General features: G+C 39.7%; 1 protein-coding gene and 1 long non-coding RNA gene across 6 annotated transcripts in view; one reads left to right on the top strand and one right to left on the bottom strand.

The window, feature by feature from the left end:
• Window positions 1–23,618, bottom strand: part of MSRB3 (methionine sulfoxide reductase B3) — a 63,959-nt gene that overhangs the window by 39,042 nt on the left and 1,299 nt on the right. For 2 of the 5 annotated variants that reach the window (XM_083574733.1, XM_083574734.1), the window contains exons 2-3: window positions 13,114–13,257; window positions 2,722–2,830 (exon numbers count right to left, since the gene is read on the bottom strand). In XM_083574733.1, coding sequence (XP_083430859.1) covers window positions 2,722–2,830; window positions 13,114–13,225 — 221 coding nt within the window. In that variant the 5' untranslated portion in view covers window positions 13,226–13,257. Of the gene's footprint in view, window positions 1–2,721; window positions 2,831–10,524; window positions 10,652–13,113; window positions 13,258–23,618 lie in introns of all 5 variants that reach the window. The other 3 variants (XM_083574735.1, XM_083574736.1, XM_083574737.1) reach the window with 3 other exon arrangements.
• LOC310744035 lies at window positions 18,769–20,877 on the top strand. Its single transcript, XR_014539367.1, has 2 exons — window positions 18,769–20,550; window positions 20,601–20,877. It is a non-coding gene; the product is annotated as an uncharacterized lncRNA (long non-coding RNA).

Below are 23,618 nucleotides of genomic sequence, written 5' to 3'. Positions count from 1 at the left end.
TCTTTAGAAAGTTATGCAATTAAAAGGTATCTGAAAAGCTAGTCAGGCTTTTATTTTAAAAATGTGTTCCAAAGTAGAGTGATAGCTTGCAGTTGCATTATAGAATTAACGCTTTGAAAGAATTTTTGTTAGAACTTCATTTCATTAACATTACAACAAAATGCATATCAAACAAAATTATGACACCCAGACAGGCAACTCTCATTGCGTTGACACTGAAATTGTTATGTTCAACTCTTATACCATATTGGCCCGAATATAAGCCGCACCCACAAATAAGCCACACCTTTAAAATTCAAGGGCGGGGGAGAAAAAAAGACAATACCTGAATATAAGCCGCTCCCTTAAAATTACGCCTGCACTCACACCCGTTCCATTTTACCAGATGTCTGTTTCAGCAGCAATACTGTAAAAGCCAATTTTTGTAAGGCTGCGAATTTAAGCCGCACGTTAACTTTTCACAGTCAGAATTTGGGGGGAAAGTGTGGCTTATATTCAGGCCAATACGGTATGTTCCAATATAAATGGTACTTCATGGTTTGCGAATTATTGTTCTTTCTTCAGAAACAAAAAAGGTGCATATTAAAATCTGAACAGCAACATAAATGTGTCCTGTTTATGAAAAGAAAGTATTGTTCAGATGTCAACGTACAGAATTGCTTACAAGTAGCTAGACGTTTTCGATCAAGCGCTTTTCTCTTTTTTTGCACCTGAACATTATGGTAATTTTAAAATAAATCTCAATACTAAACATCTTAACAACATTTCCATATCATAGTCTTGATCTTTTGCATTAAACTATGCAGTAGTGCAAGATCTTTGTGGGAGATTGAGCAGGACTACCAAGAGAATCAAACAGAAAAGGAGGAGAAGAAAACTGGTCCATGATTTCAAGCTGTGTGAGCTCTATATTTTTATTTGAAAAGGAATATTACTGCTTTAAGGGAATATTTTTCTAAGTTAACAATCTTAAAGGCTAGGAGGTCATTCAACTAATACAATTCAGCTGTGCTATTCCAACAAAAAGTCTATGTGCTCTGCAGCTTGTTTTTATTATCTTTTCACCCTTTTTATGGGGGTCCAATATATTTTTTTATAAACAGGATTTTTAAAAAATGACCTAAACCCTGGTTGTTTGTGCACACTAAATCATTTTTGCTAATCTTCTACACAACAGTAAACGACTTGCCTGGAAGGCCTACTGAGCTGGAGGAAAACACCGCCACCAGTTTGTTGTGGGGGTACAGACAACCTAGTGCCAGTGATCCCCATTCAGAAAGTCTAGTAAAAAGGCAACTCCGACAGGAAGACTGTTGCCAATTAAACAGGACCCCACATGTGGCAAAGGAGGATTTTTGGAAATGGGAGTAGAATGAAAGATTGCATATTAACATCGGTCCTGAAAGACCTACATTGGCTCCCGGTACGTTTCCGAGGACAATTCAAAGTGTTGGTGCTGACCTTTAAAGCCCTAAACGGCCTCGGCCCAGTATACCTGAAGGAGTGTCTCCACCCCCATAGTTCTGCCCAGACACTGAGGTCCAGCTCCAAGGGCCTTCTGGCGGTTCCCTCCCTGCGAGAAGTGAGGTTACAGGGAACCAGGCAGAGGGCCTTCTCGGTAGTGGCGCCCGCCCTGTGGAACGGCCTCCCACCAGATGTCAAGGAAATAAACAACTATCTGACTTTTAGAAGACATCTGAAGGCAGCCCTGTTTAGGGAAGTTTTCAATGTTTGATCTTTTATCGTGTTTTTAGTATTCTGTTGGGAGCCACCCAGAGCGGATGGGGAAAATCAGCCAGATGGGGAGGGTATAAATAAATTATTGTTGTTGTTGTTGTCGTTGTTACTACTACTACTGTTGCTATAGGAACGGAAGCAGGCCTGACTTTAAACTCCATGGTCAGAAGAAACAGAGAATCATAGAATTGCAGAGTTGAAAGGTACCCCGAGGATCATCTAGTCCAACTCTGCCGGAATATGCAACTGTGCCAAATGGGGATCAAACCTGCATGCAGCAAAATGGTTAGACATTGACCGAGGTGACTGCCACCTCCTCCTCATTCTAGAAATCAGCTGAGATAAATTATATTCACGGCGAGAGCCTTAGGAATTAGCTCTCTTGTCTCCCCCCCCACCCCACCCTTCTCCAGGATTTAGAGCTTGCTTTCAAGGTCTAAAGCCATGTGAGGGCAGTTATTGAAAATATTTGACATTCCAGCCACAAATGAGCCAATAAATACTTTCTCCACATGTGCTTCAATACAGAAAGTGGAAAAGGAATGAAAATATGCTACCTTCTTACTCTCGCAGACCCCCAGCCAAACTGTCTGTACATACAATGACCACCTTCAAAACTTCACCTTTAAATGGCACAGGGCTATTTCCCTTATGGTTCTGCTTACTGTGGTGTCTCCACCCTCCTCCCCCAAAACAACAACAACAAAAGACTCTCTTAACTGCCATTACTTCCACACATTTTGTAGTAAACTGAAAACAGACCCCAAGAAGAAGCTAAGGGACAGAATAGCGTTCCTTTTATATTTATGAAGTCCGTGACCTTGCCCTCCCCGCCGCAAATTCCTGTCTGGTTTGGTGGTGTTAATTTGTATAAGTTAGTAAACAAGTGCTAAATTTCTTGAAGCTGTCAGCTGAGGAAAAAACAGCAGCAGATTGAAAGAGGAGCGGTCTGTGTTTCTCATTGACCACATGGCCATACCTTACCTCTCAGTCCCTTTCTCCTGAGTAACATGGTATTGCAAAGGTGTCAGCCGCTTCCGCAGTTCTTGCTGGGAGAAGACCACCTTACAGTTCTTTTTATCCCTACGTGACCCTGCAGAGGGAGAGGATACAGGAGAAGGGGTCTTTTTAGTTGAAATCCTGAACAATAGCTTTGGCTTCTAGCCAAAACACAGCTTCTGCGTTTACTTTCCCAGTGACCAGATCAGCTTCTAATATATTAGAGTGCCTCAGCTGGTGGCTTCTTCAAATCCAACTTTTTTTTAATAATAATAAAAAAGTCTGCTGTTCACAAGGTGGGGGGTGACTCCATTGGAACAGTGATCATGTGATACAGCCAAAGCCTTCTGAATGCAGAAAAGTCACAACCATCGGCAAGATTCTACATTCACACAATCATTCACAAAAAGGCGACAACCTGAGCCTAAACATAATGGAACTTTAAATACGCTTAGAAGCACAGCCTTTGTATTTGCAAGAAATTGTAGATATAAAGGTAATGGGCATATGATGTTTAAACACAAATCGGTGAAACTTGAAAGTTTTGTAACTAGCTATCGTTAATTTAGAAACAAATGTTTCTTTGCTTAAAATTTTACTTTGCATCAAAGAGAATAGCTGACAGCACTTCAGTTGGAAGCTGTAATTTGCATTTTAGATCTAAATGAATAGCATTTTAAACGATTGCCAGCTGCTGATAAGAAACAGATAAGCCTTCCTGCCTCATCAATTTGATTTTTGTAAAATCTGTTGCAAGCTCGAAATACTTTCTCTGGAGGTTGCTCCTGATTACTTCCTCTTGTGTCTTAGGAGCTTCCAAAATATTAATGGCATTGGAAAGTATTACCTGCTACTGCTGAGAGAGATAAAGAAATCTCTCTTAGAATTAATGTATTAATCTGCAAATTATTGCTACATGGAGTAGCATGCCTGCTACTTTATTGTTTGTTCTGTATATTGTTTTAGAAATTAAAATATTCTGCTTGAAAAAGACTTTTAGTCAGTCCATTAGATCCAGTAAAATTAATCTGAACCTTGAAAAGCACATAAAGCTGAGAGTGAAAAAGGACCACTCTTTGAACCACCTCCTCATTCCACTCCGTGTACTTTTCAAAAGATAAAAAGGTGACCAATTCATCACCAAGAGGGCAGTGAGTGGGTCAGCTCAGGGGCTTTGCAGATTCCGAGGAAGACCTCAAGGGTGCCCCTGCAGCCATGGATGCCAAGTTGGCGACCCTTGACTTATAGAATATGTTGTTATTTATTTAACAGGATTTATGCACCCCTTGATTGTAATAAAACCTTGAAGTGGTTATACATTTGGTGGCAGTGGTGTGATTTATTAACAGTCTTCCGACTCATTAAAATGATTAAGCAAAATAAAATGATCCAGTCTATGTTAAATGACAAAAAGCAGGTTATCGAAAGCAGCAGCATAGGGAAGGGTTTGGAAGAATTTGGAAGAGCCATTGGCTGTGTTTGGACATTACTCAAAACCACAGTTTAGCACAACATGAATGAGCCCTTGCACATTCCTTCGCCTCTCCCTATGCACTTCTTTACTAGGAGGAGGTACTTGGAATCTTTGACTTTTGCTACACCTCATGAGAAGAGAAGACTCCCTGGAAAAGCCTCTGATGTTGGGAAAGATGGAGGGCACAGGGAGAAGGGGACGACAGAGGACGAGATGGTTGGACAGTGTTCTTGAAGCTACGAACATGAGTTTGACCAAACTGCGGGAGGCAGTGGAAGACAGGAGTGCCTGGCGTGCTCTGGTCCATGGGGTCACGAAGAGTTGGACACGACTAAACAACAACACAACACCACACTTGGTTGTTTTGTCAGAGCCAACAAACTGTGGTTAATATTAAGTATAGTTTGTCTGACACAAGCCAACTAGAAACCATGATTTCAACAAACCCCAAGGTTTGTTGTGGCTCATTCATGCTTGCTCACATTGCGCTAGACCAGTGGTTCCCAACTGGGGGTCCACGTAGCCCACTCAGGGGGTCTGTGGCACCATTCACGTAACAAAAGCTACCATAGAGATGTCAACATTTTCAAAATATCTAACTTAATTATTTTTAACAGAATGAATATGGGGTTGTTTGACAAGACAAAATCACCACAAAATATATATTTTAAAGAATCCTGTTGTTGGATGGGCAGGTGGGGAGGGAAGGCATTAAATACCCTATAGTTATATAGTTTTTGGCCATATACTACTGAAGTTAGGCTACAAATACATGTATTTAAAATTATATTCAAAAGCCGCACAGGTGTTTTAGGAAAATCAAAACTTCTGAAGTGTCTACAGTTAGCCTGGGCCTGAAAAACTAATGTTTTTCAAAATGAGTTTTTCTAATTACTGAAGGAGTTATGCTTGATTAGAAATAAACAGTCTTGACAAAAGTTTGTTAGTAATAGATATATGCTCATAAAGAAAGCAATTGTGTTCTCAAAGTAGAGTGACCAGAGTTATCCATCTGTATGTCATTTAGTACAAGAGAAGAAACGGCAGGTTTAAATTACATGGTATTGGATTGCAATTTCCTAACATTGGATGCTTTTCTGCTTTTTTACCGTCAGTCATTACTAAGAAGTGTTCATAAAAAGTAGCTTAAAGAACAGATGCTTTCAAATAATTTAAGGAAAGATGTTTCTTTTTTCCCCTCCCCTTTATTCCATTTCCATCTTTATATATATATAATATATATATATATATATATATATATATATATATATATATATATATAAAATTTAAACATACACACTTCTGGTCACTACTGATTATCCCTTTGCAGGCAGAAAGAAGAACATTTAAAAGTATTTGATTGGAGTAAACAGTAGACATTGCAAGCTTTGTTATTAACTTGCAAGGTACTAGAAAGAAACTTTTATCTCACAGATTAGAAATTACTTTTGATCTTGCCATTCTTTTAAAAACTCAAGTTTCCTACTTTGAGCTCTCTCATTAACTGCTGCAGAGCCCTCATTTTAATAGGAGTCTTTGAAAGACCACTGTTGTTAACCCCATTGTTGGTTTAAATCTTATTTCGGAGGAGGATAAAGACTTTATTCCAGATTCCTTTGTCTTACAAGATTCACTATGTAAGTACTCACCCAAATTTTGCAGGAATGTCCTGTTTCATAAGCGACAAATTATTTGGGTTTTGTGCACTTAAAGGTCACCTTACAAATTAGCAAGATTTTCCTACATCCTGGCTTCTCAACCTTAAATATAAATATTGTTTCCGAACTGTGAGTGAGGTTTGTGCTTTACAAGGTTATGTTGATTATTTTAAGAAGTCAAGTGGTGGAGGTTTACATTCACAGACTCTGCTGTTTTCTTGTACTAATAAGTCTTTCAGAAGTTTACCTAAAAGCAAAATAAGAACCTACATTACTCATGCATGCAACACTGTTTTGACCTGTTTGGGGATCAACGTTAAAAACCCACAGACAAGGCAATGTTGCCCTATGCAATCTCTTAATTTTATAATTTAAGTTACCATAGCTTCCAATCTAAATCCAGGGCTACAAAAAGACTACTTATTTTATTTTATGTGGCCCACTTCCATCTCTGGAGGTTCATAATAGGTAGCAATGGTAGAACAAAGCTCCAAAGTCCAATAAAAAAACAAAAACAAACCCTTTTTGTCTTATCTCAATTTGTCCCTGGCTACCAAAAGTTTGACTGAACAAAAAGGTCTTCTTTAATTTGTTTATAAGAATTAAAAGATGAAGGATTGCACTTCATCTTTGCATTCATCCATTATATCATTTCAGAGGGTATTTGTATCGTTTTTATAAAACATAACAAATTACAAAATATCTTATAAATTTATTATTATTGTTGCCATACTTACATTTTGTAGATTGATTCTTTATTAATTTCAGTACAACCTTCCCAGTATTTTTCTACTGATTTTTACTGTTCTAATATTCACTAATTTTTTTACCAATATTCCAGTCAGGCTTTTCTTTGGGGAGAAAAATCTTTTAAAAACTGTGGAGGAACAACTAGCCTTCAAAGAGTGAGTTTATTTGTTTTTAAATCACACTTATTTCAAATATTTATACACTACCTCTCCATCACTCAAAACTAGTTACGACTTAAATAATAATAATAATAATAATACAAACAAATGTAAAAATAAAATTCCAGCAAATCCTGAGTACTTCTACTCTAGAATGAAACGATAGGGAATCCCTGGCATTCTAAAACTTTTAAATGTACTTTTCTGTATTTATATATACAGTATCTGATGCCACTTTATTGCTATATAGTGTTTTGCTCTCTGTTTCCTTATTTGTAAGCCGTGTTGGGGTCTTTCTGGACTTTCAAGCAGGTGTAGAAACTTGGGTTTTGCCAAAGTTCCTGGGCAATTGTGACTTTGTACATACTAGATGTTGGGCTTAACTGAACTGTTCAAATGAAAAATGTCATGATATAATAAAACAGAGGGGTGTGTTTTGACAAGATCATTTAGGTCCGTTGGAATAATCAGCAGCACCTGAGATTGAGTCTGGGAGGCAGCAGGAGGCCAGTGCAGGCATTGGAGTGCTGTCGATCACAATACATTGTGATTATGACTAGGCTCTCCACGTAAGAAAGGTCAAATGCTCAGCACCAGCTGCAGCTTCTGAACCACTACCAATGGTAGCGCCACACAAAGTGCCTTAGGGTGGATCATGTCAGGATTATGAAGCTATGCACGATGGCTATGAGCTCCATCTCTGAAAGAGGGCCACAATGTACATGCCTACCCACTGCGACCTGAATATCTGGACTCAATGAAGAGTAATATAGGAGCACATCAAACACTGCAAGCCGCGGGTGGCGCTGTGGTCTAAACCACAGAGCCTAGGGCTTGCCGACTGGAAGGTCGGCAGTTCGAATCCCCACGACGGCGTGAGCTCCTGTTGTTCGGTCCCTGCTCCTGCCCACCTAGCAGTTCAAAAGCACATCAAGTGCAAGTAGATACCACTCCGGCGGGAAGGTAAACGGCATTTCCGTGCGCTGCTCTGGTTCACCAGAAGTGGTTTCGTCATGCTGGCCACATGACCCAGAAGCTATCTAAGGACAAACACTGTCTCACTCGGCCTGTATAGCGAGATGAGCACGCAATCCCAGAGTCGTCCGCAACTGGACCTAACGGTCAGGGGTACCTTTACCTTTATCTTTAAGTGACCAGAGGATGTACATTGCTGACACTCTGAACAATGATGTGAGTGCCAACATGCTCTATATTATGAAACCTCCCAATCATTACTACTTCTATAGTGTCTGGAGTTAATTTCACTTGGTTCACCCATATCCAGCTCCCAAACATAGACACCAGAAGACAAACAATCAAGGTCAAAAGCACAGTCTTAATGTTATTTCCTGACCAAATATTGAACTGGTACAGATGTAACCATGTGTTCCTGGAACTGGACCATTGCTTACTCAGTGACCCATCTTCAAGAAGGACAAATTGGAGGGACGTTTTTAGATCAGAAGATATGAGACTGTACTTTAGCCTCTCTGAAACACCTCACTGATGACCTCAAACAGTAAAGGGCCCTTCGTCTCCTAGTTTGGATGTTGTTTTTAATAGAGAGATTGTCTAGAACTCTTTAAAATGTGTTAAATAACTAGGACAGGAACAAGTTCAGCTCTCAAGTTGTGGTCACAGTAAACAGACTCACAGCAAGGAAAAGACTGAAATTAGTTTAAATATCCAACAATTTGAATTCTGTGTTTAAAACTGAGACGCTCAAGTTGAGGCAAATAGGTTCACTATACATCTTACTAGGATTTTTAAAAACATCTATCTGCTAAAGGACTTTTGTATAAAACCCCCCACTAGATTTGAACAGTTTTGCATCTTCCTTTTTGATAGGTATTATACTCAAAACATATTTAGTGCTTGACAGATGTGGCTGAATTTTGTATTTCCCATTATCATTAAAGTAGTCTCAACAAGCTACTTAACGACTTTGTAAGAGTTCATTTTCACACTAAAACTGCCTAATTATTATTAAAGTCAATTAAAAGAAAACAAAATTCAACATTAAAAACATACCAAAAAAAAAACATGATATGCCCAATACCTGTATGGTAATTTCCACTGTGAACTTAGAAAATATTTTATAAATGGTATTTAAATATTGTAGCAATTAAGCACTGCACAGTATTTAAAAACTTTAGTGTTAAGAATCATCCATGTCTTTCAGACATCTTAATAATTAATGTAACTAAAATTATACATGTAATTCTACTTTTCTAGACTTCTAAGAGCAAGAAGAATAGCTTTCTACTACATGCAAAAGGTGATGCAAGCAACATAAAGTGTGAATGAGAAAAAGAGATGAATGAGCTTATATAATGCAAACTCACAGCAAAGCAAAGTCAGTTTCCCCCTATATAAATATGGTGCTCTGCTACAGAAAATATATTTTAAAGTTTTGTATAAATCCATATGAAGAAAGGTTTGATTTTATCCTTACAAATTTAGATTAAAGTTTTTATAAAACAAAATTTATCTGCATATTCACAGAAAATGTTGGGGCACAAAAGTGGAAAGAATTCTCAAATATTGTTAGATTATTCAATTGTCAAGTAGAACACTATTCATATATTTTCCAGGTTAGAATTGCTTTTCAAACAAGATTAAGTCTGCATGTGAAAGATTTCTTGTTTGAAGGGGGATAATTCTATTTAAAATATTCAAAAGAATACATAATTAGTGCCATCTACTGGCAATCTGGAGCAATTAACTTTTAGGCTGAAATCTCTACAGAACATGTGTTAATTTAAAACTACAGTAAGTCATTTCTAAATAAGCGCAATTTTGTGCATTGGGGAAAAAATAAAAACACCTCAATTATATAAACATATAACTTCTAATATTTCCTACAGAAAAACAAGATGTATTCCAGATGAATAGCAATATTAGGAAGAGGCCAATAAGGTGGCATAAACTGTGATAGGCTTGGAACAAGGGAGGGTATTGGGTGAGAGGGGAAGCAGATTGCTCTGAAGATATTCATAAACTATCTTAAAGTGCAAATCTGTTACAAAAAGGTGAACAAAAAAAGTCAGACCAGCTCTAATTTCTAATACAGAAGGCAGTGACTACTTATAGGTATATATGCCATATTACTAATTCCATTCTCCCTCATTAATGTACACTTAAGTACATCTAGACTGGAAAGTAGGTGCTAGTGTTTTGAAGTGGAAACTATGACACTTATTGAGTCAATTTTACTCGGACGTTTTGGCTCCCGAATGCCGCAAACCCAGAAGTGAGTGTTCCGGAATGTTCTTTGGAACCCGAACATCCAACGGGGCTTCCGATTGGCTGCAGGAGCTTCCTGCAGCCAATCAAAAGCTGTGCTTTGGTTTCCGAACATTTTGGAAGTGAAGCTGAATTCCGGAACGGATTCCGTTCAACTTCCAAGGTACGACTGTATTGCTTATATATTGCTAGGGGAGTATTTAATGTGACTATTATTTACAGGACAAATATATTGGGGTTATTGTTTTTTTATTTCTTTGTGAACTGAGAAACGTTGTCAAATCTAAAGGAATTGTGTCATGTATGAGCCTCCAAGACATTGCTCAAATAATTTTTCAACATAGCTAGCATGGTGTCTCTTTAACAAATACTTTCAGCTTCAGACGTTTTAGATAGCTAGCAGTTTAGCAAAGCATGGCATAGTATTTACTGTAGCAGAGGCACCCACGTCACTAAGAGGGACCTCCATATGCATGACCACAACAAGTAGCAGCCATTCAACCTGAGGGAAGCCCACAGGCTCGCAGGGCCACTGGCTGGCTCTTTGTCACCAAATGCAGAAGGTTGAATGCAGACATCACTGTAATATCCTCACCAACACAACCAGAGGCAAAGAACAGGGGCAAGAGCTGAGTAAGGGAGAAAAAAAAAGATGAAAATAAAATTAAAACATCAAAAATGTTAGACACATTCACAGCAAAACTGGTGGTTATGATTTTTTTTTAAATGAAAGGAAAATACAAGACTAACATTCCAAATACACATTCATAAGTAATTTTATCTAATTCCTTGCCGTCAGGCTTTTATGCTTGATTACATTAGCATGATTGATAACATAATAAGCAAACACACTGACTGCACCAGGCGTTGATGCACCTTACTAAAATACAAGACACAAAAAAAGGGAATTCAAGGATGATTGGGAAATGATCTAATGAAAAATTCAGAAAATAAAACACAGAACTTTTCTTTTTCACTTATTATGAGATTACATGAATGTTCCAGGTCCCTTCAAAATAATGGGGCAGATAGTGTTACACAAATAATAGGCACTTTGAAACTGTTGAGTACTTTTAACAATTTCCCTGTCATCATATTTAAATGGTGTAATCCCATGAACACTGCACTGAGGCCTTTGGTCAAAGAGCAAGAGATGCAGAGAGGAAAGTTAATCTGAGGGGACTGGAAATTTGTTACAAGAGTTGGCAAAGTGCAGTTACCCTATGAAATAAACATAGAACCTTTTCCTAAGTTTCTGCAATGCAAACCAAAAAGAAACTTCTAGTTGGCAGGCTGCAATAAAACAGATTGTCCAAGGCTGCATCTCTCTTCTGCTATTCCCATTCATCTGAATATCCAGGAGTTTGCAATAGATGGCACACTTTGTATAATAAAACATTTTATTAGCTGCACTAATTTTGCATCGTAACAACAACTTCATCCGCCTGTAATCTGAAGGTAAACTAAAGTTGCAGGGAGCAGTAGAAAGGGAGGCAAAGTTTCGTAGACATTTGTACAAGAACCTGGGCAATTCCTTTTTTGTAAAGTATCATCTATGGCCTCCATGCTAATTCCCTGATGTGTAATTTGGCCAAACAGGATCAACATGGAAATTGACACCATTTTCATTTGGCTTGCGGGCATCATGTGTACACTAAATCAGGGCACACCAACAGCCTAGAAACCTGTGTGCAAACATCGAAAGAGTAGGAGGAAGGCCCTGGTGGGAAACAGTTATATCTTCTTTGCTCCCTCTTTAAATTCTGAAAAACATGAGATTGAATCCAAAAGTTATGCAAGAGAAGGCACCTTGTGAAAGCAGAACTACACTCATGCAACAGGTATCTTCCCAATTGTCAGTGATTCCCTTTCCCCACAGCAGTAGCTCCCACCCCACACTACAGTCTGTGCTCTAGAGATGCATGGTCTGGATGAGACAGGAAAGATCTGCTGCATGAATGGCCTTCTACTCACACAAACCTTGGGATCCAATCCTTTCCATTTGCATTGTGTGTGCGCACGCATTAGTTATGCAATGTAAAAGGCATGCAAAGGTATGTAGGTTACCCAGTTACACATCACCAAAGGTGTGGATAGAAGAGGATATGTTATTGGTGTGAAATTTTCTAGGATGCAAATTTAGAGGCATCTCCTAGCTTAAACGAAATACATCTTGTTACAGTGACCAGGTGACCTGTGGTGTTTGCAGTCTGCTCTCCAAGAACTAACTGAGAGGGTCCCTTGTTGTTCCTTCTCCATCCTTAAAATTGGATTTTGACCACTTCTTCAGAGAACTGTCCTCTAAAGTAGGATATGCGGTCACCCTAAATATATACAGTGGTACCTCGGGTTAAGTACTTAATTCGTTCCGGAGGTCCGTACTTAACCTGAAACTGTTCTTAACCTGAAGCACCACTTTAGCTAATGGGGCCTCCCGCTGCTGTCGCACCACCGGAGCACAATTTCTGTTCTCATCCTGAAGCAAAGTTCTTAACCTGAAGCACTATTTCTGGGTTAGAGGAGTCTGTAACCTGAAGCGTATGTAACCTGAAGCGTATGTAACCCGAGGTACCACTGTACAAGAAGGATGACTGTTTCTACTTCCCCCTACGTCAAGCAAAGGGGAAGTTGCATGTTGCTTCTTCCAGTCCCTTTACATAAGAAGCATCAATATATGTATTATTAAATCAGTTTGAAGTACCAACAACTACCATAACAATAAAAACCCTGCTTGAATTAACATGGCTGAACGCTGACTTAGAAAGCGATGGAAATGAAACATTTGTGAATTCCTAAATGGAGAGGTGGGGAGGAAGAGTGAGAAGGTAAGTACCGCAATGAATAGCCTGAGAGAACCATTAAACATAAATAAACATGTCATTTCCACGAGTGACTGCAGAACTGCTTTTTTGTTTCCTTTCTTTTAAAAAAAACACCAAAAAACACCCAACTAACATTCCTCTGGAGCAGACTACTGACTAATAAAAGATCAAAGGTATATGCATTCCAAACACACAAATAAAAATGTAATCTTTTCTCCCAAGCAACCTTCACCATGAGGAATAAAAGTGTGCAGTGAAAACGTAATTACCTAGCAAAGCTGGAGTCTTATTGTGCTCCCGCAGCTGATCATAAAACGTCTTCCTATTCTGTTTCATCAACTGTAGTACCAGGCAGCCTGTGCGCCTACCAATTGCAGCCATCTGGCTTGTGTCAAAGACTGTGAGTCAAGCAGCTACAGTGCAACAGGAAGAAAGGCAGTGATGTCACTCTTCAGGTCAGGCAAAGAACAAAGATGTATTCTACCATTTTAAAAAAACAAACTGGGTGCCCCAGGAGTAGAGAGGCCTCTAGCATGCTTTGGCTTAGTGATTTATGATTAATGCTGTTCTTTCCACTAGCTAAGGAGCAGAGCACCACCTAGTGGTTAGCATAGGGAAATAGTGTGAGCGACAGGAATGGCTTGTGCTGTTGCTTAAACCAGATGATAGAACTTTTGAAAGTTAAAAAGATTAATATCAACTAGGAATAAAAGTGTAGGTTGGCTCACACTCAAGAAGCAATTAAGCGCTCTAGACTAAATAAGTCCATCTGTTTTGTGTAACGGTACACACGGTGAACACATGCAATTTGGGATTTCACTGAAAATTCAGAAAGGATTGCCTCATCTCAGGAGTCTGACACTTACTGTCATCCAGCTAATAAGAGGTAAAGGGGGAGAGGCCCAAATATGCTTAGAAAAAGAGGGTGCTTAAGCTTCTCACAACATATTTCATTCCTTCATTCATTGAATTTCTGTATCTCCCATCATCTGAGGACCACAGGGCAGTTTACAACATAAAAGCACAAAAATACATAACATAGTAACAAACAAAAACAATACTCCACCCACATACATAGCTTAAAATGCCATATATTCTTTAATTAGCCAAAGGCCTAGGAGAAGATGAAAGTTTTTGCATGGCACCTAAAGATACATAATGAAGGCGCCAGGCAGGCCTCCCTAGGAAGAACGTTCCACAAGTAGGGAGCCACCACAGAAAAGGCCTTTTCTCACGCTGCCACCCTCAGACCTCTCGAGAAGGAGGCACATAAAGAAGGGCCTCAGATGATGATCACAGGGTTGGGGTCAGTTCATATGGGGAGAGTCAGTTTTTTGAGGTACTGCATTGCAGTCCTGCGGGAGGCAGTGGAAGACAGGAGTGCCTAGCGTGCTCTGGGCCATGGGGTCACGAAGAGTCGAACACGACTAAACGACTAAACAACAACATTGCAGTCCTGAGCCATTTAAGGCTTTATGTGTCGAAACAGGCACTTTGAATTGGACCTAGAACTAAATGGAAGCCAGTGTAATTGAGCCAGGATTGGTGTTATAAGTATGCTCAAACCATCTTAACAATAAAAAGTAGGCTTTGCCAGACATATGGAACAACCTTTCATCAAACAGAGGAGTGGGTAATACCACAAGTTTAAAATACCCTTGACAAAAATCCACAGATACTAAGGCATCAAAGTGTGAATCTTGCACAAAACCCAAGAATCAGGCATTGATCACCTAAAGTTTGGGGTGGCGGGTGAAAGAAGACAGATGGCTCACTATCTTGCCTTGGTGTATTGCAGCTGCATAGCAGAAGTGAAGTCTACAGTGATGAAAGCGCCTATTATTTTCACAATTTCCCTCGAGTAAACAGTCAAATTGACAGGCAGGTGCATGGAATATAAAATAATTTATCCACATGGGGTTCCACGTGGAGTCCCTAAGGCAGCTCACAATCACAAGTTAAAAACATAATTTAATCAACACATAATCATATGAAAAAACAGGCACAAGTAGAATATAGCTCAGAACAAGAAGGTGGAAAGGCATTAACAGAACTTCAGAAAAGCAATGAGAGGGGGCCAACTGAGCTTCCCAAAAAAAGCCCTGTGGCGCTAACCAAGTTTCCAATGCCAATGGAACACTGAGCATGGTCTCAGACAAAAGACATAGTAGGTGGGCAGACTCTTAGGCCACCAATGGGCAGCAGGCAGCAACTCTTCAGAGGAAGAAAACTGATTGTTTTTGCAAGATCTCTGCCTGAGTTATTGACAGGGATATTTTGCAACAACAGGCGGAAGGGGGATCCTGGGAAGGAAGCAAGGTACAGGTGAGATTGTCAGCCTTATTTGATGACCAGGAGCAGGAAGGATTGGTATGGTTAACACAGGCAAAGGGGCGAATTAGGAAGACCCAAATTCAAATCCTCACTCAGCCATGAAATGGGGGAACTAGGTGCACCACACATAGCTTATTCAGGGAAGCTCAGAATAAATATAAAACAAAATAATTCATTTAAAAACAGAAACAACAATGTAATTGCTCCACAATAATTTGTGTTCTTTTGTAATTAGTATAAGCATCAAGCCTGTTGATACTTGTTTTCTTTGTTGTTCTCCTTTAGGTTTGTTTCAGCAGGAGGCTTTTCCCTATTTGTACATACTTTGGGATACCCTGAGTCTGCCAATACTTCCCTCTTGTGTGTAGCTTACCGTATACGGTTTTGGCTACATTAGCACAAGGAGGTAAAGGGTAAAGGTAAAGAGACCCCTGACCATTAGGTCCAGTCGTGGCCGACTCTGGGGTCATCTCGCTTTATTGGCCGAGGGAGCCGGCGTACAGTTTCCAGATCATGTGGCCAGCATGACTAAGCCGCTTCTGGTGAACCAGAGCAGGGCACGGAAACGCCGTTTACCTTCCCGCTGGAATGGTACCCATTTATCTACTTGCACTTTGACGTGCTTTCGAACTGCTAGGTTGGCAGGAGCAGGGACCGAGCAACGGGAGCTCACCCCATCGCGGGGATTCGAACCGCTGACCTTCTGATGGGCAAGCCCTAGGCTCTGTGGTTTAACCCACAGCGCCACCCGCGTCCCTAGCACAAGGAGAGAAAGACTCAAATCAGTATTAGGGAATATGACAGAATGCTGAAAGACTGTAATGGAACGTCTGCAATGGAGAAACATAGCAAAAACTCAATTTGCAGTAATCCCACTTACCCCCTCTATGTTAATAGGGTTCCACCTCCTAAGTCAGTTTTGGCTGAACCTGTAATGTCATACCTTATTTATACATTTTGTCAACAAATTAATGGAAAGGTTAAAACTGAAGAACTTGCTTTAAAGTAGGTGGCTGCATTAAATGGGGGGGGGGGACAAAATGTCACCAAGCAGGGCTTTCCAACTGAACATTTAATAGTTATGAGATGAAATACACAGTTAGCTGGAACAACATGTAAGAACGGCTGTTTCAATAGCATGTGCTGTGTCAGCATACATAATTGCTTCTTAGAATAGAAATGGCTTATGTTCAGTTCTAAGTCGTTAGATGTCTTTCTTAACAAGCCATTAGCACAGCAGAGAACTGACAGTCACTCAAAGCTGCAGTAAATTCTTAATGTCAATGAATTTGCTGATACAACATATTGGGAGTCAATAGCCCATAAAATACCCAAACAAAGAAAACATTTTTAAGCCATCAGAATTGTAGGTGCAGAACCATACGCAGCAGCCACAGCTATGTTAAATTACTGCATTAAAAATCTAGATGATGCTAACACTTAGCATTTATATAGCTCTTTAGAGTTCATTCAGAGTGCTTTATGTACATGTGATCTTAGTAACCCTTACAACAACCCTACCTTACAGGTAGTCAGTAATATTACCCTCTTACTGCAGAGCCTAAGAGATAACGGCTTGCCTCAGGGCACCTAGCAAATTCATGACTAGAGTGAAAATTGCATAAAGAACTTGGTCTCTCACAATTCACACACTGAAGCCAGTAACTGCAAAAGTCATTTTGGCAGCAATCATGGTCTTCTCATTTTCTTTAATAATGTATAAAATACCATTTTCATCAGACATTAAAAGTAAAAATGTATGCCACAGTGAGATTTAAACTGTTCACTGAACTCAAGGATAAAAAAACCCAAAAACGTTTGTTTTTTTACCTTCTAATGGTTTTCACTGTGTCACAAAAGTTCAGCCTGTGACCATGAGGGAGAAAAAAACTCTTCCCCTTATGTCATGGAAGCTTTTGTGGGCTATTATTAAAGCTGAATTATTGATTTCATATCCTCCCTTGTCCTACGTAATGACTAAACTCCAGCCAAGTCTGAAGTTAGGAGAAGGAAAAAAGCAACACAACTGTGCATTTAAAAAGAAGAAGAAAATATTGGGAACACAAATTAAGTCTGAAAATTTAAATACCAAATTGATTTACTGAGTCTTCTTTTAAACCCCTTTCCCTGCTTCCCATGAATAGTCAGGCATTCCATTTATGATGCAGGCACAAAACCGATTCCCAAATTCTCTGTTTTCTGTGGCCTCTGTAGCCCAGCCCAATCCCCAAAGAACACAACATATCATGAAGTGTCATTTTTATTAGTGCAGTCCAGGTGACAAAGAGAATTTCTTATCATATCTCACCTTGCAGACAGGGAACGCAAACCTCCTAACATCTCACCCATGTTCAGGCATCAATCAAATATTATCATTTATCATTATTATTGATTATCATCTAATTTTCTTATTATTTGAGTGCTTGTAGTAAATAGATATACAAGCACTTGACACAACTGCCAGATTCAAATGGTAATTATATTTTTTATAATATTAGTACAGGCCTGGAATTGTTGGAGGTGTTTTAGTAGTTCCCCACTTTTATTTAAAATTGCTGGGTTTTTAAAAGGGCCAGATTGATGAGAAGGACAGAACAGTAAATTCTGCTTTGTTATTGCACTCATTACAAAAGTCCAGCTGATGTCAGTGGAACAACCAAATGACAGTGCGCGCTTGCCCAGCTATTGATCTGAGGATTTAACATAGCTGCGTTTTCCTTGCAAGAAGATATGAGCACAGTAGTTCTCTATAATGGAAAATAAACACCAGTTTAAAACTCTTGCAAAAGGCAAGTCTAAAACCATCCTGGGGAATCCCCTAGACTCAATGTGCAAGTAATAAGACAACAGTGGAAGACTTACTTCCTTGTGTTTCCCAGAAACTACGCTCCATCTGCTTATAGCTGCTGTGAGTTAGGAAAAGGGAGCATTCCATACTCTTGGCAGAATATATAAAAAGGCCAATTCATCCAGTAGAGAGTATGGAAAATGAATATAGGTGCCAGAGTCATAGTATGCAAAGGGTGATACACACTAGAGGATCAAGCAGGGCTATGGTGACTCATAAAATGAGGTCAGGCAATGCATAGGCATCCATAGGCATCCTGTTGATGAGGCATTTAGTGTAGGAAATTTTCAGAGATCAAGGATGATGCCCAAGGAAGCGTAGTGAGCACATTCTGGTGTTGTAATAGAGCTCAGGTGGGGAATAACCAGCCTGGGATACAAATGTGGCCCTCTATGGACCTCTGTCTTTCCTGAAGATTCTCTCCAGGCGATACCCATCACTGGTCCTGCTCTGCACCGTCCTCAGGTGCTTTCGCCTGGCTGGAATGTGTTCTTGAGCTGTGGTAAAAATACTTCTTGCTTGTTTGGATGAAGAGCGTTGTTGAGGGTGGAGAAATGCCTGACTTTTGGTTAGCTGTAATATAGCCTACTGGACAAAGGTAAGAGTAGAATCCAGTAGAAGAGTAGAATTGTTGACCCTGGGCCCTGCCCACCACTGGTATGTGGCTGCCCATAAGGCTGCCCATGAGGAAATATGGCCCTCAGACTGAAAATGGATCACCACTTCTGTAACAGAGAATGGATCTATAATTAGAAGGCAATCCACAGAAATGTGCACAAAAAAGATATACAATCATGGGGGTAATTATATTAGTCTCTTCTCGTCCCTGAAAACTGATGTTATAGTCAAAGTTCCAGGGCCCATGTTCCAGGGTCTTCACTCCAGAAAAGGGCTACAGATGGCACAGGTGCTCAGTTAAGCATTTTTGGATGCAGTAGATTAAACTAGTGCCTTGGTAAACTCTGTACGTGCCAGAGGAGGCTGCTACATTGCCAGGCAAGATCTACTTTCTGCTGTACAGTACTGCAGATCTGCTTTTAAACACTCAACACATGAGCCAATTCTCTGTTTAAAGGAATGATTCTGGCCTAGTTTGAACAAAAATCTTTTTGAAATCTTATTTAATTAAATAGGTGAAAATCCAGTTAGTGGAGACACCTATTCTCCTTTAAAATCGCCTTAGTTGGCTTAGTTTAATCTGATTCCTTGCCACCTTAAACAAGATTAGAATAAAGCCAATTTAAACACTCCCACACAAACATTTCCCCTAATTCAGTTAAACCTGATTTTTAAGTTTGACCAATTTATAAAACTTACATAACTGTAAATAACCATGGTATTAAGATGGATAGCAACATTTGAAAGATTGTAGATGAACAGTATTTAACAGAATCAAAGGGTGTTGCTGATATGAACAGTCCTGGATAACCAGGGGCAGTAAATAGACCAGGCATAGGCAAACTCGGCCCTCCAGATGTTTTGGGACTACAACTCCCATCATCCCTGACCACTGGTCCTGTTAGCTAAGGATGATGGGAGTTGTAGTCCCAAAACATCTGGAGGGCCAGTCCCTGCACCACTGGTGTCCCCGAATGCACTAGAGCAGGAGTTTTTTCCCATAAATGAATGGTTACCATTAACTTCTAACAAAAAATTAAAGCACTGCATTTGGTGGCACTCTTTGGCTGTAAGGATTTACGTTCTGATATTTAGGTGTGACTATGCTACAACAAATACTAAAACAGCAGATACTGAAGCTGTCTGCTCCAATTCACCATCTCTCTAACCTTCAACTCAAGGGAAAAATCAGTAAGAGTATTTGAAGTCTTTTGTCAGTTCAGAATAAAAAGCCCAACACAAACCTTTTCCTCTTATATAAGCAGACAGATATTGTATCCTGGGGAAACTAATAGTTAAGATGGATAAGAGAGACATACAATATTAACAAGAAGTCATGCAGCACCGTAAACACTAACAAATGAATTGTGGCATAAGCTTTTATGGCAGAGTCTATAGTACTTTGCAGAGCTTTTTCAAATCTTTAATTATGTTTTCATAGGTTGCCATTAGGACGTGGACATCTGATACTTTTATATCAAGTGCAGAAATAAATATCGTTAACCCAAATATTATAATCTCAAGAGCACTAAACCTTTAAAATAATATAGGAACAAATGTTTAAGTTTAATAGTCACATGGAAATTCTGTTGGAAATAAGCCTTGAAGGGCTCTCTTGCTCACATTTCTTGGCAAACTCCAACAACAACAACAACACAAAGAAGGAAACTACACTCTAGGCATTAGGACAGAACTATAAAAGCAAGCATAAAAAAGCATCCCATAAGAAACAGTAGTGAGTCAGCAAGCAAGTAGAAATTCTCAGCACTAGGTTGGAATCAAAGTGATCTGCACTATGCCACAATGTGGGTGGATTCACATCTACTATTATAGAACGTGAGCTAAACCAGGCATGGAGAACCTCTAGCCAATGGGCATAATTAGACCCAGCACTGGTGCCAGTTTGGTCTGAGAGGCCATTTTCCGAAACCCACACTCACTTGCCCCACACCTAAGGTCAAATGTGGCATCAGTTGTGGAGCAGGTAGAGATGCTGCTGCCAATGGGCCCTAAAAGTGCATTCCCAGTTTTCTTTGGTAAGGGAGGCTTGCTTGGGTGGTGAAAGTAATCCCACTGGCTGAGCTACCGAGTTCCCGATACTCTATTGGTACACTACAAGTTCGTATTCATCACCTGTTTATAGTCCACTGATATACAAAAAGCTTCATTCCTCTCCTAATATATTCTATGCAACTGTCACCTTTGTTGTTGTTGTTTAGTCGTTTAGTCATGTCCGACTCTTCGTGACCCCATGGACCAGAGCACGCCAGGCACTCCTGTCTTCCACTGCCTCCTGCAGTTTGGTCAAACTCATTTTAGAAGCTTCGAGAACACTGTCCAACCATCTCGTCCTCTGTCGTCCCCTTCTCCTTGTGCCCTCCATCTTTCCCAGCATCAGGGTCTTTTCCAGGGAGTCTTCTCATGAGGTGGCCAAAGTATTGCAGCCTCAGCTTCAGGATCTGTCCTTCCAGTGAGCACTCAGGGCTGATTTCCTTCAGAATGGATACGTTTGATCTTCTTGCAGTCCATGGGACTCTCAAGAGTCTCCTCCAGCACCAAAATTCAAAAGCATCAATTCTTCGGCAATCAGCCTTCTTTATGGTCCAGCTCTCACTTCCATACATCACTACTGGGAAAACCATAGCTTTAACTATACGGACCTTTGTTGGCAAGGTGATGTCTATGCTTTTTAGGGTGCTGTCTAGGTTTGTCATTGCTTTTCTCCCAAGAAGCAGAGATGTATAATTCCCCAAGCCAGGTAAGCAAGGCATTGGGTTTTGGGAAGGAGGAATGAGGGCTCTAGAGTCCTCCTGCCTCCTTCTGAAAGCCTAGTTAGCACTTTTCCCAGCTTTGGAAAAGAGGTAGAAGGGCTTAAGGATCCTGCCAGAGCCTCATACCTCCTTCCCAAAGCCCTGTGCCTTGCTTAGCTACCTTTGCAAAGGCAGTGCAAGGGCGGGGGGGGGCATCAAACTTTGACCTTGCTCCCCCCCATCCCCACATGAAAAGGAAGTGTGAAACCTGCGGGTTCTGTGTAAAAACACTTTTGCTGCCCACTTAGGATGAAAAGTTGGGCCACCCTGAGCTAGAATATGGGGAAGGCACACGTCATTCTATCTATGTAATCTTGTGAGCAGTATGCTACTACTAATTCCAATGCGCATTGAAGGAACACTGGAATGTATTTAAGAATAAGAAATGAGAATTCAGCATTCAAAAACTGGATAGGAATTATAACTTTTAAGAAATTTAAAGCATTTTAAAAAATGAAAGTCACTTATCCTCAGAGCTAATAATTTCAAGGTTGCCAAGTATATTACTGCAATCAAATGCCTGCCTAAACAGGAATGTTTTAAAATTCCTCCTGAAAGTTAATAATGAGTGAGACAGATGCATCTCACCAGGGAGGCATTCCATAAACAGGGAACTATTTCCAGTGACATCATCCAAAGGAATTGGGATCCTTGACATGGCTTAGCTGATCCCTGAATTGTCAACACTGTTCAGAAAGCGGAGTCCTTTCCCTGAATTCCAGCTGACTAGGCAAAGGTGGTGGCAGGACACTAGGAGGCAATATCTGTTGGACTACCTTGCAGCTTTGAATGCCTGCCCAAGATTCTGGGAGATGAACAAAAAAAAAGTGTCTCTCAATGTAGACTAAAGCATCTTTCTGATCTTGTTCCAAGACAGAATACTTTTTCACAGCACTAATTTACATCCTTGTTTCCATCTTACAATAAACTTTAGGAAAAGACCTAAATGTTAATACATTGTGTATCTTTTTAAATAAATATTTTTTATTGATTTTCTTTTCTTGTAACAAATATCCAATATCATTACAAAACATCCATTTTCCAATTTCCCCCCTCCCTGTTGGCTTCCCTTAGCTTCCATTTCTGGTTTATTACATCAAATGATACTTTCTGCTGTTTGTATATAATACTATGTTATCATATTGTTATACTTCTTGTTCTCTATAAATAAAATTGTAAATGTTTATTTAAATCTTGCCATCAAGTCCATGTTTTTTGTTTTGTTTCTGCAAATATATTGTAAAGGGTTCACATTCTTTTTCAAAATCACTATTGTCCTTTTCACACAGTTTGTCCGTTAACTTTGCTAACTCTAATATATTGTGTATCTTAGTCTTCCTCTTTCTGTTCTAGGTCACACTATTATTTTTTGTGAGAGAATTCAATATCAGCAACTAGAAAGGGAAGTTTTACAATCTGAAGTCCCACAACCTTCAAAGTAATTAGCTGATAAAAAGATTGTCTGCTATTTATTTTTTTTTGCAAGGATTCATTTATCAGTTTATATGTGAATAGTTCTGTGTGTAAAATATTAACCCTCATTTATGAATTCAAAAAAGGAGCTCCTCCTGGTCCTCTGTATCTATTCTGTACTTTGTGTACAGAGATTGAAATGATTTCACCTGTGCATCATGGTTCCACTGCATTAAAACAAGAGTAAACTATTTTCCAAGCCCTCAGTAGGATGTGACTTATTATCTAGCATTCCAACATTCCATGGCCAGTTAGGACATACATTCTCAAGAGTCCAGAAAGTTGCCAACAGCTTTATTTCTATTCACGAGTCATAAGCTCACTTTGGACCATTAAATAACTTCTCCTTTAGAACACGATTTGCTTTGGGAATTATTACACCCAAATTGAGCAAACGATAGTAAATTCCTCCAGTATAGGATCCTTACAAAGAGGATCTAGAGGCAATCCTGTATTATGCGGGTGAGGGTTCCCCCCTCCCATTACCCTCCAGCCTACTGCAGGTGCCAAAAGCAAACCAAATAAAGTACAGTACCCTTTGGATTTTGTTGCCACATAAGCAGTGCTTCCGTCCAGGCAGGACTTTGGGACAGAAGTGCAGGGTCCCACTCAAAATGAGGAGCAGGGTTCCTAAATGCAGCTGGGGCTGGTTTAACACAGTTTGTAACACACACCGCTATCTAAGATGACA

This window comes from Podarcis filfolensis (assembly GCF_964270895.1).
Source record: "Podarcis filfolensis genome assembly, chromosome: 10".
NCBI classification, from domain to species: domain Eukaryota; kingdom Metazoa; phylum Chordata; class Lepidosauria; order Squamata; family Lacertidae; genus Podarcis; species Podarcis filfolensis.
This window is presented reverse-complemented; position numbering and strand designations above follow the sequence as displayed.